Source organism: Lycium ferocissimum, unplaced genomic scaffold, assembly GCF_029784015.1.
Source record: "Lycium ferocissimum isolate CSIRO_LF1 unplaced genomic scaffold, AGI_CSIRO_Lferr_CH_V1 ctg17893, whole genome shotgun sequence".
In the NCBI taxonomy this organism is placed as follows: Eukaryota; Viridiplantae; Streptophyta; class Magnoliopsida; order Solanales; family Solanaceae; genus Lycium; species Lycium ferocissimum.
Window position 1 is genome coordinate 1 of NW_026717470.1, and position 15,083 is coordinate 15,083.

At 39.8% G+C, this 15,083-nt stretch overlaps 2 protein-coding genes across 2 annotated transcripts; both read right to left on the reverse strand.

The window, feature by feature from the left end:
- Positions 1–6,688: 6,688 nt before the first annotated feature.
- Positions 6,689–13,572, reverse strand: LOC132042786 (auxin-induced protein 15A-like). Its single transcript, XM_059433302.1, has 3 exons — positions 11,914–13,572; position 11,603; positions 6,689–7,034 (listed from the first exon to the last, which is right to left on the reverse strand). Exons 1-3 carry the CDS (start codon positions 12,066–12,068, stop codon positions 6,864–6,866), a joined length of 327 nt encoding a protein of 108 aa, XP_059289285.1. The 5' UTR covers positions 12,069–13,572; the 3' UTR covers positions 6,689–6,863.
- A 124-nt stretch (positions 13,573–13,696) lies between these two features.
- LOC132042785 (auxin-induced protein 15A-like) lies at positions 13,697–14,689 on the reverse strand. Its single transcript, XM_059433301.1, has one exon. The coding sequence runs from the start codon at positions 14,196–14,198 to the stop codon at positions 13,872–13,874; it is 327 nt and encodes a 108-aa protein (XP_059289284.1). The 5' UTR covers positions 14,199–14,689; the 3' UTR covers positions 13,697–13,871.
- Between the last annotated feature and the right edge of the window lie 394 nt (positions 14,690–15,083).

Genomic DNA, 15,083 nt, shown 5'->3' on the forward strand with positions numbered 1-15,083 from the left:
AATGAAATGAAAAGGTTCTTATATAAAAATGAACCCCGGCCAGAGCCGGTTTATACGGACCAACATACTGTCCGTATGTTTTATACGGTCCGTATGTACGTGCCGTAGATACGTCCAAAGAAGTATGCTCTCTTGGACTGAATCTACGGTTGGACATACGGTCCATACGTTTTATACGGCCGCATGTCTGGCCGTAGGTTGGTCCAGTTTTTCGAAAATCGTTTCGTCGACTCGTTTGATCTCCGATCCTTATGGAACCTTCTTAACACTTGTTCCTTACTTCAATACCATTCTAAGGGACGTTATAACTCTTCCTCAAAGGGTCATTAAGACATCATTAACTCAATACTCGTAATTCTTATTCGATACGCTCGACTTGCGACTCACTTCCCTTAACAACTTTCTTTCCTTAACTCGAATGTCTTTGGAAATCTTAATTAGGATCGTCAAATACTATTTCTTACTTGTCCAAACCCCTTATACATCATACCCCTCACTCGTCTATTCACTGTACGCTAACGGGGAATTTTTTTCGAGGTGTAACAAAAATGCGTCAGTACGAAATATGTACTGAGTATATAAGGCGATAAGCATAAACCTAACATAAGCATAAGAGATATAAATAACAAGAGTGGAGATATAGGGGCAACCTGAAACTCTGAACGAGGACACTGAGGGCGACCATAACCATGACATAAATGCAAATGTATGCCCGTAAAATCATTCCTCACTATGGAGGCATATATCATATCATATAACAATAATAAATCCTGTGGTAGCTCATCATCATAACATCATCTCTGCCCAACTGATCAGTGGCAATGCACATCTACGTGCCTACCCGACCACCTACAACACGGCTCGGTAAAGAAAGAAATACATCTAGGTGCACAGCTACGTGCCTACCCGGCCGCCTACAACACGGCTCGGAGAAAGAAAAAACATGTCTGGTGCACATATAAGTGCCTACCCGGCCGACTATAGCGCGGCTCGGTAATGAAAATAAATGCATATATATAAGTGCAATGAAAGACTGACCTCAGAAGAAATATCATGGAAAAAGTCGGGGTGACCTATCGTCATTATCCTCCGACTATCATTATTGTCGCTACGTTTATCATTATTTGATCATTAGGACAAAGAAGTAAAAGTACAAGGAAATATCTTGTTATGAATTATTCACGAAGCCAAAAGTTAGCCAAACTCTTATGAAATATGATCGACACAACTTTTATCGGAAAGAGTGTGCTAACGAGAGGTTCGTCACCTTGGAGCAATAGACAAGAAGATAAGAATTAACTCAATTAAGGGAAGTACAATCAACTCAACTTTGATGTGAAGAGTACCATAACTAATATCATTCCTCATTCGATAAACAAGAGGGATACGAAATGTGAAAGGTGCTTCAATACAAGTTATTCATGAGAAAAGGGTAAGCTTAACCATTTTGGGACATAATCGACACAAGTTGAACGGAAAGCCTTTTAATCGATAGCCAAAAGGAGAAGTGGACCATAATTTGGTACAAGTCATAGATGAGTATGTGTTAGCTCAATTATCATGGAACGCGATCGATCCAAGTTAGCGGAACAATTTTTCAATGAAAGGTCATTTGAAATCTAGTCATGCCACAAAGAGAATAGAAAGCCCTACATATCTCATCGATGGAGTTATATACATTTTCTCGAGTCCTCGAACGTCTTACGAATGATTTCTTACATCATATGACCAATATGGGATCAATTCCAAGTTCATAGCTTATGGAAATACTCAATGAGACATTTCGTCAAACAACTTGTGGGCGTAAGTTCGTAGGGTCATTTGTTGTTCAATTTCTTCATTCAAGACTACCATATTTCTTCTCCTTTACTCCTACTCTTCCTTATCAATCCATCCATACCTTCACAGCTCCAAGAAAATACATTTAAACCACATAAATCAGCTCAACCAATCAATTTCATCCATACTAGTTCGTATGGTTCATATACATGGGATTTCCTCCAAATTGCTTAGATTAAACACTTGGAGAATCATAAGGAGATGATTAAGAGGATAAAACATACCTTAGATTCCCAGAATCAATCCAAAGCAGAGATTTCTCAAGTTGAATATTTCTTTCGAAAAGCGAAACAACAAAGAAACGACGATTCTACGATTACCACGTGATTCCTTACGTTAAAGTTACTTGATTAGCCTTGCTTATGATTGATGGAGAAATGTTTGAGAGAGTATAGGGTTTGTTCTTTGAAGAGAAATGAGGTTCCAATCTGATTTGTGGGTCTTTTATATAAAAAGGAATAAGCTGCCACCGACCTAGAGCACTGTTCCTGCGACAGTTTATGTCTCTGGACGGAAATGCGAATATCTCTCTACTCCGATGTCGTATCGACGAACGAAAAAATGCTTTGGAAACTGGACTCGTAGACCTTAGATTGGTAGGTGGATCACCCCGTAACTCTAAGTAGATTGAGAGAAAAGCTCCGAGACATCGACCCAATTTCGGTGAAATTTACAAACTTAACTTGCGACGCCTCTGTCGACTTTCGTATTACAACTCGTTTGACTTCCAAACTTAACAAGAGACCATTATACAATTCAAATACTTCATATCATTACTTGCTTAGCATGTGGAGCTGTCACACCCCAACTTTTGATAGGGCATGATGGGCACCCGACCCTTACTTAGGGCCGAGCGAACCCGCTGGTTCTCGTTATACTCATAATCTTACTGGACTCTTAAATCATGAAATGAGTGCAGAATGAAAGCTTTTCAAAAACATGCTTTTCGTCTTCCTCAAATCAAGTAAAATCTGTAATCATATGAAATTTGTAACATAATGCATAATGATACATCGGCTTACAGAGCCGCTTACAAGACCGACATGTTATACACGTGACTCTGTCTGCAAAGTCTCTAACATAAATCAAGATACCATAACATAGATACTCTGACTCGGCAACACTCCGGAAGGAAATGGAGCTCGCCAATCCAGCTGGAACATCTTCTACTAACATCCTCTACTCATCTGTTTACACCTGCGTGGCATGAAATGCAGCATCCACAAGAAGGGAAGTTAGTACGAACAATGTACTAAGTATGTAAGGCATGAATAACAACATAATATAGATATGGAAGGTAACATGGAATAAGAGAGATAACCTGTACATCTGGATGCCTCATAAGGCGGATGTCATGCATGCTTAGCTTTTAAAAAAAAACTTTTCTTACATGCATATGTATAATATCATCATCATAACGTACTCGGCCTTTTCAGGACTCGGTGTGTAACGTACCGGCCCTTTTGGGACTCGGTGTGTAAAATGCCGGCCACTTTCGGGACTCGGTGTGTAACGTACCCGGCCCTTTCGGGACTCGGTATGTAACGTACCCGGACCTTTCGGGACTCTGTGTGTAGCGTGCCCGGCCCTTTCGGGACTCGGTGTGTAGCGTGCCCGCCCTTTCGAGACTCGGTGTGTAATACCAGCGATCGGTGGTTGCACAATAGGTGCCGTACCCTGCCGACTATAGCGCGGCTCGGTGTGAGAAAATACATACATATATATAAAGCATGCATGAGAGCCCAATCAAAGCCACAACTATATCGGAGTGACGTAAGGTCGGTAGCCTCCGATTATATTATGGAATAATCATCATTGCTCTATCTCACCTTGAAGGAACAATTATTATAAGGCGAGATCAACAACAATGAATAAAAATCAAGAAAATCATGAAAATAACTCAACATTTTCATATTTACATTGAAATCATAAGCTTGGGACTTTTAAATATGAAATCATCATCATCGTCGTAATCATCATAGAAACATTCTCGTCTTTAGCATCGTCATTAACATTGTAAAAACATGTCCGTTGTTGTTGTCATAAAAGCTTATAGAATCATAAATCTTTGACTCGGAAAATAGGGACATTTTGGAAAATATTTATGGATTATCAAGAAAGAAGTCATGCCTTTGAATCATAAACTCTATGAATCATGAATTTCTAGCTTTTGAGAATAAGAATATTCTTGGAAAACATTTATGGATTCACATAAAGGGATCATGGGACATTTTGAAAACACCTATTGGATTCATAAGAAAGGAATCATGCCTTTAGAAGAAAGGGACTAGCCTTAACATACCTTTGGAGCTTACTCTCCGACTTTCCAACTTGCTTCTGTCGCGCGATTTATTTAGGATCGTTCGTCATCTCATAATCTACATAGGCAACCATTCGTATTATCATTAGGCTCATTGTCACACTCTTATCTTAAGCCTCTAAATAAATTCCTTTTAAGGTCTGCCGAAATTCAGACAGCATCTCCCCTATTTATATGCCTAACCCGAATTCTCAATACCAACAATCAACAACCAATAACAACAACGAAACAACAACAACCTCATTACTACCAAAATATTCCATCAAATACTCCACATGATATTTTCTCCAACTCCTCCACAAACGAATTCGCTACATAATTATTCCATAAATTTATCTCCGTAAATAAGCCTTAAATGATACCAAAAGAGAAAGATTCATACCTTGCTTCCGCTAATACCGCGATATCTCCAATACTTGCCTTACTCCCAAGCCACAAATTCACCGTAACACAATATTATAAGCGTAACTATACGCCGGCGGAACCCGAATCCGGAGATTTTTACTTAACTCGCGTTGAAATTTAATGGAGGGAAGGTTGGAGAACTCTCTAGAATTTTTGGGAAATATTTTTGGGCTGGTTTCTTGGCTGAAAATGAGGGTTAAACCCCTTTATATTGTTGCTCAAAGTCATCTTGTAGCGATTCTTGTTCACCGCCTTATCGTAGCGATCTTGTTCATCGCGGAAATTATTTCGAGACCTAAAACTTTTATACACCGATCTCTTTATTTGCATACTTGGATATGTCCAAAACTCCATACGATCTGTATAACTTATTCAACATCCCAAACTTAGCAAAACTTATTTTATTTTTTTATTCCGATTCGTTTAACCTCCAACCTTCGCGGCACTTACTTATCACTTGTTGAACATAACATAAACACTTATAACTTCAAACATAATCCTGTCCTTTGAGCTTATGTGACTAACCTATGATGCAACTTAACACACGAAAATACGGGATGTAACAGGAGCACTCCTAATCTCACCAAAAAGTACAAGTTATCGTATTCCCAACTTGCCGACTTTTGACGAAACTCATGCTTCTTTGATTCATTCACCCTCCAAATCTTCCGCCACTTACTAATATTATTTATAAACTCTTGTAACCATTTTTATTAATAAAATCAATCCCTTTTATCCTCAACAAAATTTCTTTTTGAACTTACGTCGACTAACTCATGATGCGACTTTAACGTGCGAAAATCCGAGGTGTAACAGATTTGGTGAATAAATGGAACTTAGTTGATTAATTAGTTACTATTTGCTTCCATTTGGTAATATTCTACCAATTAGTATGTGCCCAAGCTGCCCTGAACACCACCATTGTAAAAAGAAAAAGGTTATGTCAGTTAGTTGCAAGTGAATATAGGAAAAGATCACTGCTTTGTCAATTAGTGCCCCTCAAATTATTATTTTTACTAGTCCATTCACCAGTTGTTCTTTATTTAAGAATTGTGACATATCTATGTTTTGGGTCCCTCGATGATTCAATCAAGATTGATTCTTTCCTGTTTTCACAATAATAGTAGTTTATTTTGATCTCCATACCATTTTGGATATGTCTTTATCTACCCTTCATCAAAAGCACATGCATGTTGGATTATCTGAGTACTATTTGGTGCATATTGCTATATGCATCTAAATTCTAATATTTAATCAATCATTGATCACAAGTTGCCATTGCCGTTGCTTCTTTTAGACAAGCTATTCATGCATTTACTCTTGTAATCTTAAGTAATAAAGATTTGTTGTACCAAACAAGTACTAAACACTGACAGAATTGATTCAACTAGTTTTAAGATAAAGCATCAGACATTTTTATCTTCATTTGTTGTATGAGGTTAGGCTAGTTTTACTTCTTATGTTCCGGTTCATTTCTATATCTACTGGTAGAATATTACTTGAGATATTCTAACAATAAGTTTGAGAGTGACTGTTTTTTAAAAGTTATGCAGAAGCAATATGGAAGACGAAAAGAAGCTGTGCCTTCCTTTAAGCTAAATATTAATAGCACAAGTTTATTTTGTATATTAGATAAAACAGTGAAATGCATATTCTGCCGTTTCAGTAGACTCTAATTTAAAATTTCAAAGTACTAATAGGCTTTCGAGAGTCAAACAAAAGTTAGAAATTTTAAGCACATTTTAAATGTTGATATTTTCTTGAACTTTCCCTAAGATGTGAATTAACAGAAGGATTTACATTCTGTTCAGTCAAAATGCTTCATTCTTACTGGTATTTGAGTGTCTTATTCAACTCTTTCTTGTCTCCACCCTACACTGCCTTGTTGCAAAAATGAATTGGAAGAAAAGCCTATATATCATGTACTACAACAGAATCTGTTGTTTCTCAATATTAGGGAATTGAGGTATCGGGTTCAAGCCCTGGGTATGGAGTCGCTTTTGTTAGGGAGTTACCCCTCCGATGTGGGACTTCTTCGCGCGAATCTGGATTTAGTTCGGCTCTAATGCGGGTACCGAGCACGGGGTGGAAAACCATAAAAAAGAGGTTAGTGAAATGCTGATATATTGGCTTAAACAAGTCTTGCATTGTTATACTGAACTGGACATAGAGTGACAAGAAAATATATCCAAAAAATCCAGGGAAGTTAGGATTGCAGTAATCTATGAACTAGTAAACTTCTAACCTACAAATATACATGATGGTACAGATTGAAGAACTATACTTCTGCGCTCCTTTATTAATTGGTGATGACATTTAAGTGAGAAGTGATATAGAGAAATTCAGTCTCGCTACATGGGATAGTAAGGCCCCCCGTTGGATAATCAAATAGGTATTCCTCCTCTGCATGCCTCAACAAGTCTTGAAACGAAGGATGCTTCAAGCAAGAGACAGGAACCACAAATCTATGCTTATTATTGGAGCATCATTATCTAGATGTCGTTTATCATTGTTAGGAGTCTTTTATATTTATCCTTATGTCGTTTATGCTTATCTCTTAGCTTTATCCTTTAGTATAGATTAGTCTCGAGAGTTCTCTTTTAGTTAGAATAGTATTCTTAGGAACAACGTGTATTTAAGCTCATTCAAACATTCAATAATACACACAGTTTTTCCATAGCTTCTTCAAGCTCTTATATGGTATCACAGCCAACACAACTCTAACGAGTACGATCCAACTTTATTTTTTTTTTCCTCTCCAACATACTCAGATGGGTACCAACGGCAACAACAACAATTTCAGAGTTGTCAATGCTGACAACACAACTGGTACCAACATCATTATTCAGTTCAATCCTGCTTCCCAATTACCCATCAAACTTAGCGGTGGCCATAACTTTGCCACCTGGAAAGCTCAATTTTCCATGCTTATGTGTGGCTACAATCTTTTCGGTCATCTTGATGGGACCACTCCGGCCCCGAGTCGCACTATCACCCTTGGCACAAACACATCTCCCAATCCTGCTTTTTTACCTTGGTTCCGTCAGGACCAACTCATTCAGAACGCCCTTATGGCCTCTGTTGAACCCACCATTGCCTCCACTGTTGCTGCAGCCGACTCGGCTAAAACGGCTTGGGACGCCTTGCATACCACCTATGCAAATAGGTCTCAAACCAGGGTCTTCAGCCTGCGTGATCAACTTGCCCGCATCACTAAAGACTCTCGCTCCATCACCGAATATCTTCAAACTATTCGGTCCCTCTCAGATGAGTTAGCCACTGCGGGTGCCCCTATGTCCAACCCTGAACTCATCGTCAAAATACTCAGTGGTCTAGGCCCTGAGTTTCGTGAGATCTCTGCTGCCATTCGTGCACGTGACACAAATGTAACCTATGAGGAATTGTTTGAAAAATTCTTTGGATCATGAACTCTTCCTCCGTCACGAGGATGCTAAGAAACTATCCACCCCCATCATCGCGTTAGCGGTTGCCACAAATACAAATTATCGCAACAATCGCGGGCGGAACAATAATTTCCGGAGAATGGGCGTTTTAATTCACGCTCTAATACTCAACCACGGCAAACTTACCAAACACGAGCCCAAATACCGTTGTTCGTCGCCAACTATGTAACAGATTGGCCACACCGCCAATGTTTGCCGCTCTAAATCCCACGACCACCTTCGGCCTTCGCCAACTATCCGCCGGATTCAATGCTTCCACCAACCCTTGGGTAGTCGACTCAGGAGCCACTCACCACATCACAACGGAGCCGCACAACCTAAAACCGTATAACGGTAACGAGGACGTCTCCATGGGTGATGATAACAAAATTCCCATTTCACACACTGGTTCTACTCAATTAAATGCATCAAATAATGTTTTTAAACTAACCGACACTTTGTGTGCCCCATCCATTAAGCGCAAGCTTATCTCTGTTTCCAAATTTTGTCAAGATAACCTAAAGTCTATTGAATTTTTCCCCTTTGATTTTTTTGTGAAGGATCTGAAAACGCGCAAACCGTTGGTGCACGGCCGGAACAACAATGGACTGTATGAGTGGCCTGTCTCACATCCCCAAGCTCACATGTCCGTCTCATCCACTCCCTCACCACTTGGCATCAACGACCGGGTCACCCCCACTCTAGAGTTCTTAGGTTTATTTTAAATAAATTCTCGCTACCATTTCACGAGCAAGACAATTTTTCTCATTGTAATTCCCGCTTTATCTAATAAAGCCCATCGGCATCCATTTAGCAAATTAACTTTGTGTAGCTCTAAACCGCTTCAAATTATTTTCAGTGACTTATGGGGGCCATCACCAGTTTTATCTCTCGACAAAAAATTGTATTACTGTATTTTTGTTGATCAATTTACCAAATACACTTGGCTTTACACTCTAAAGAATAAAAGTGAAGTTAAAGAACTTTTTCAAAAATTCCATCCTCTGATGGAAAAACACTTTGACACCAAAATTTTATCACTTTACACTGATGGCGGAGGAGAGTATAAAAGTCTTGATTCTTATCTCTCTCTTCACGGCATTGAACACCTTTCTACCCCACCCTATACGCCCCAACGAGTTGCCCTTGCGGAGCGTCGACATCGTCATATCGTCGAAACTGCAAGAACAATCTTACATGAGGCGTCTCTTCCACCCCAGTTTTGGTCTTTTGCGTGTCATCATGCGCCGTCTACCTCATTAACCGTTTGCCAACTTCTCAGTTAGATAATCAATCCCCGTTCCACCGATTACTTGGAAAACCACCTGATTACAGTTCCCTGCGAATTTTTGGTTGCTTATGCTATCCATGGCTTAAACCCTACTCCAAAAACAAACTCGAACCCAGATCCACACCATGTGTCTATCTCGGATTCTCATTATCCCACCATTGTCACAACTCCGTGTTTTGATCCAAATACTTCTAAGGTTTATTTATCCCGCGATGTAAGGTTTGTTGAGAATAATTTTCCTTTTAAAACTTTGTTCTCCAATATTACATTTAAGCGTTCTAACTTGGAACGGATCGATACTACAATTACTAATTCTTGCAAAATCCCCCTTCCCTTCCCATTATTCCGATTCTGCCCCAACCCTCAATATTGACGTACCCAAGTAAAATATTGTGTCCCAATCCACCGCGTCTTCTCCGGCAGCCTCCCTCCTCCAACTCTACCTCGCAGCCCAAGTTTTTCGAGTCTCCACCGGCGGATGAAACAATTTCGCAGCCTTTGCGTACTTCTTCTTCGTGTAAGACTCTCTCTCTCCCTCTCCTACTACAATTCCTAATTCCCTTAACCTAAATTTCGGTCCATCCCCAATTCTACCTTCATCTATACAACCCCAATCCCCACCTATAAATACGTCCACACCCATAGCCAAACCTACAACCGCTCCACAACCCCACTCTTAGTATATCAACGTAGAAATCCTCCCCCATTACCATCCATGGCTTCACGCCAACTCGCCCTGCAACCGCCGCCCGAACTCGGCCCCATCCTCGCCTCACCGTCCGTCTCCCGCAAACCGTGTTGTTACTAGGTCCCGTAACAACATCGAAACCTAAACAAATCTTTGATTACCTAGCCAACTTGACCCCCATTATCACACCCAATACTGTGAAACAAGCACAAAAATACCCCGAGTGGCGCGAAGCGATGAAACATGAACTTGATGCTTTAATGAAAAACCGGACTTGGGAACTTGTTCCACATGATCCCTCTAAAAATATTGTGGCTTGTAAGTGGCTTTTCAGGATCAAAAGGAAAGCAGATGGTTCCGTTGATCGCTACAAGGCGCGGCTGGTTGCGAAGGGCTTTACTCAGAGACCCGGAATTGACTTTCATGCTACTTTCAGCCCTGTTGTCAAACCTACCACAGTGCGCATCATCCTGTCCATTGCTCTTCGCTTTCCCGGCCGCTTCGTCAACTTGACGTCAATAATGCCTTCCTTCAAGGCGACCTTGATGAGGAAGTGTACATGATGCGACTCTCCGGATTTGCCGCAGACAAGGTAAATCCTTCTCACATGTGTAAGCCGCGCAAGGCCATTTATGGCCTCGAAACAAGCACCTCGAGCTTGGTACACCGCGCTTAAGGGTCATCTCGCTCTCAACGGGCTTCATCAAGACGAACCGATAGCTCCTTATTTGTTCGACATGGTCTCGGCGATATCACGTTCCTTCTGGTTTATGTTGATGATATCATCGTCACTGGCAGTAACACTACTAGTGTGAATCATGTTATTTCCTCTCTTGCTGCTCGGTTTTCGATAAAAGACCTTGGGAATCTCACATTTTTCCTGGGTGTTGAGGTCATTCGGAATTCCCATGGCTTTGTGCTCTCACAAGCTAACTATGTCAATGAAATCCGAATGACGAACTCATGTCCGATCGCAAAAGTGCCAAAACTCCTATGAGTGCAACCGAGGTGCTCAAACGCAATGATGGAGCCAAGTTGATGACGGTACTCGCTATCGTCGAGTTATTGGCAAGCTCCAATACCTCTCTTTCACCTGGCGGGACATAGCTTATCTTCGTTAATAAGCTCTCTCAATTTATGCAAGCACCATCTCGAACTTCTCGGAAAACCGTCAAAAGAGTGCTCGGATATCTTTGTGGTACAAGCGAATTTGGCCTCCGTGTATCTCCGGATGTCGATCTCAATCTCCATATGTACCGATGCCGATGGGTCGGTGATCTCGATGACAGAGCTCCACCTCTAGGTATATCTTGTTCTTGGCCAAAACCCAATTAGTTGGTGCTCACGAAAGCAACGGATCGTAGCTCGCTCTTCCACGCAGGCCGAATATGAGCCGTGGCCCATGCCCTGCCGAAACACTCGGGTGCACAACTTGCTGATTGAGTTGCGTCTAAAGCCACTGGAAGTTCCGACAATTTATTGTGACAACATTGGTGTCACCTTCTTGAGCAAGAACCCTAACATGTTGAGGTGGATTTCCACTTTGTGCGCAAGAATGTTGAACACAACAGAGTTCGCATAGTCCATGTCCATGGTGCTGACCAGCTAGCTGATACCCTCACCAAAGCACTTGCCAAACCAGCGTTCGACCACAACTTGTTCAAGCTAGGCTTAGCAACACCTCGCCTAACTTGAGGGGGGCATATTGGAGCATCATTATCTAGATGTCGTTTATCATTGTTAGGAGTCTTTTATATTTATCCTTATGTCGTTTATGCTTATCTCTTAGCTTTATCCTTTAGTATAGATTAGTCTCTAGAGTTCTCTTTTAGTTAGAATAGTATTCTTAGGAACAACGTGTATTTAAGCTCATTCAAACATTCAATAATACACACAGTTTTTCCATAGCTTCTTCAAGCTCTTATACTTATTATTATGGTTTTCTCCAACATAAACTGCCATGTGACCCTTCGGAACATCTGTTAACTTTGTCGATGTTGATGAAGTGGTTGCAGTTGATCCTCGCCGCAGAAGAATATTGTGTTTAGCATGATGAAAGATTGTCTTGAGATGATTCCTCATGATCGATAAACTTCTCTTCAACTTTTATGTGGTAAGAGTGCTGGAAGAAATTGAAAACAAACTTTAATTGATATGTAGTGTGAAGAAAGAGGCTTATGGTTTTTGCAAAGGAGTTCTCTGACTTATATGTATGGGGATTCGTCAGAGAAGTTTGTTCATTAATTATTTGTAGTAGCATTAATCATCTGTAGTAGCATCCCAACAGTGTGGGACCAAAATTATCACTAAGAATGTATGCCAGCATACTCGATTGCTTTACATTACTGGAGCAGAGATCTATGTTTGCTCCTCAACTTGCTGCTGTAAGATAGAGGAAGTTTCTTTGATTTAACAACACATTGACGGCATAGGACATAGTTTCTTGCTCAAAACCGCGTACTTCTACGTAGACCCATTCTATTATAAATTCCTCCATTCTTTTATACATGTACTAAATACTGATAACTTCATATGGGGTTATGATATTTATCAAAAGATTTCCAAAAGACATAGAAGTCAACACATGAAATTATTGACTGGAACACTTACATTCTATAACATCTTAGCGAATCAAACAGTAATTCTCTTGGTCCTGGGACAATGCATAACCCACCATGCTGAAATGTTAAACTACATTTCCTGAAATATTAAAGTACTATGAGAAAGCAGTAATCATTACGAACATTGTTATTACATGCCTTCTAGAGAAGGGCCATAAATTTAGAAAAGAAATAATTTCATTTTCAGTCAGTTCAATCAATTATATGGGGGATTCATTCCCAACGGACAATTTAGTAGATAAGAGGATACAGCTTCCCGGTTGGATTTCCGTTCGCCTCTTAACTATGTGCAAAAATGTCTATATATCTAGCTTTGGAAATGCTAATTACTGATCTATCATCCGCAATCTGTACTAGAACCTGACTAATCTTTCAGAATACATTGGCGATGAAGCCGGTAGTTTCTTCTTGGCCCTCAATGATTAAATCAAGAGTGATTCTTTACCTGTTGTCACAACGACTTATTAGTTGTTCATGCTGACATATCCACCCTACCAATTTGGGTATGTCCCATAGGTACAACTACATGTGATTATGAGGTCATTTTTACTTATCCAGATACTGTCTGGTGCAGGTTGCTATATGCATTCAATACTCAACCATGGATAACAAGTTTTAATTTGTCCTCATGTGACTGCAAAGACCTGTTATTCATTATTTAATCTTGTATTTAGTGATAAATATTTGCTTTCTAATAAAAATGCAATAAGCAGATATTCTTCGATGTGTCTTAAGATAAAACATCAGATTTTGATGCCTTAATTTGCTGTTATATGGTTGAGCAATGTTATTCAACTCTTTCCTGTCTCCACACTGCCTTGTTGCTAAAATGAAATGGAAGAAAGGCCTATATATCATGTACTACAACAGAATCTGTTATTTATCAATATTAGGGATTCTTTTTCAACCTCAATATTAGGGAATTTAGGTCTCGGGTTCTATCCCCAGGTATGGAGTCGCCTTTGTTAGGGAGAGGTTTTCTCCTCCATTGTGGGACTTCATGGCACGAATCTGAATTTAGTCGGCTCCAGTGCAGGTATCGAGCACCGGGTGGGAAACCATAAAAAAGAGGTTAATGACACGCTGATGTATTGGCATAAACAACTCTTGCATTGTTATATTGAATTGGACATAGAGTTGCAAGAAAATATATCCAAGATCCAGGGAAAGTAAGGATTGCAGTAATCTATGAAATAGTAAACTTCTAACCTACAATTATACATGATGTTACAGAGTGAAGAACTATACTTCTGCTCCGCCTTTATTAATTGGTAATGACATGCAAGTGAGAAGTGACACAGAGAAATGCAGTCTCACTACATGGGATAGTAAGTGCTCCCATTGGATAATCAAATCGGTATTCCTCTTCTGCATGCCTCAACAAGTCTTGAAACGAAGGATGCTTCAAGCAAGAGACCGGAACCACAAACCTATGCTTATTATTGTGGTTCTCTCCAACATAAACTGCCATGTGACCCTTGGGAACATCTGTTAACTTTGTTGATGCTGATGAAGTGGTTGCAGTTGATCCTTGGCGGAGAAGAATATTGTGTTTAGCATGATGAAAGATTGTCCTGAGATGATTCCTCATGATCGATGAACTTCTCTTCAACTTTTAGAGCTGCAAGTAATTGAAACAAGCTTCAAGTGAAATGTAGTGTGAAGAAAGAAACTTGCTTTTGTAAATGGGTTCTCTGACTTATATATATAGGGATTCGCCAGAGAAGTACGTTTATTTATTTGTAGTAGCATCCCAACAGTGTGGGACCGAATTTCAGTCTAAGAAAGCATGCCGGTGGACTTGATTGCTTTACATTATTGTGGCAGCTATATCTATTTGCTCCCCAACTTGTTGCTGTAAGATGGAGGAAGTTTCTTTTGATTTAGCAATACATTGATGGCACAACACATAGTTTCCTGCTTAAAACCACATACTTCTACGTAGACCAAGTTCTTTTTTTATTTTTTATTTTTTATAAATTATTTCTTTTGTATTTGATAATACATTGTTTTTGTTAATCTTATCTTTTCAGTGTTCAGACTGAAGATACATGTACTCAACTACTGATAAGTTAATATGGGGTTATGAAAGTTACCAAAAGATTTCCAAAAGACTTAGGAAGTCAACCACATGAGATTACTGGAATACTGACCTTCCATAAATCTTTGGCAAATCCAACAGTAGTTATCTTGGTCCTGGGACAATCATAACCCACACGCTGAATCATTAAACTATATTTGCTGAAATATTAAACTAATATGAGAAAGCAGTAATAATTAGGAACATGGTTATTACATGCCTTCTAGAGAAAAAATTTCCCAGGCCATAAATTTAGAAAAGAATAATTTCATTTTCAGTCAATCTGTTTTTGCTCACTCAATTATACCGGGGATTCATTCTCAACGGACTATTTAGTAGATGAGAGGTTACGGCTCCCCGGTTGGATTTCCATTCGCCTCTTTACTATGTGCAAAA

What these genes read in the sequence shown, in the direction of transcription:
- LOC132042786 (XM_059433302.1), bottom strand. Translation starts at nt 12,068, where the DNA reads ATGAGGAATCATCTCAAGACAATCTTTCATCATGCTAAACACAATATT.
- LOC132042785 (XM_059433301.1), bottom strand. Translation starts at nt 14,198, where the DNA reads ATGAGGAATCATCTCAGGACAATCTTTCATCATGCTAAACACAATATT.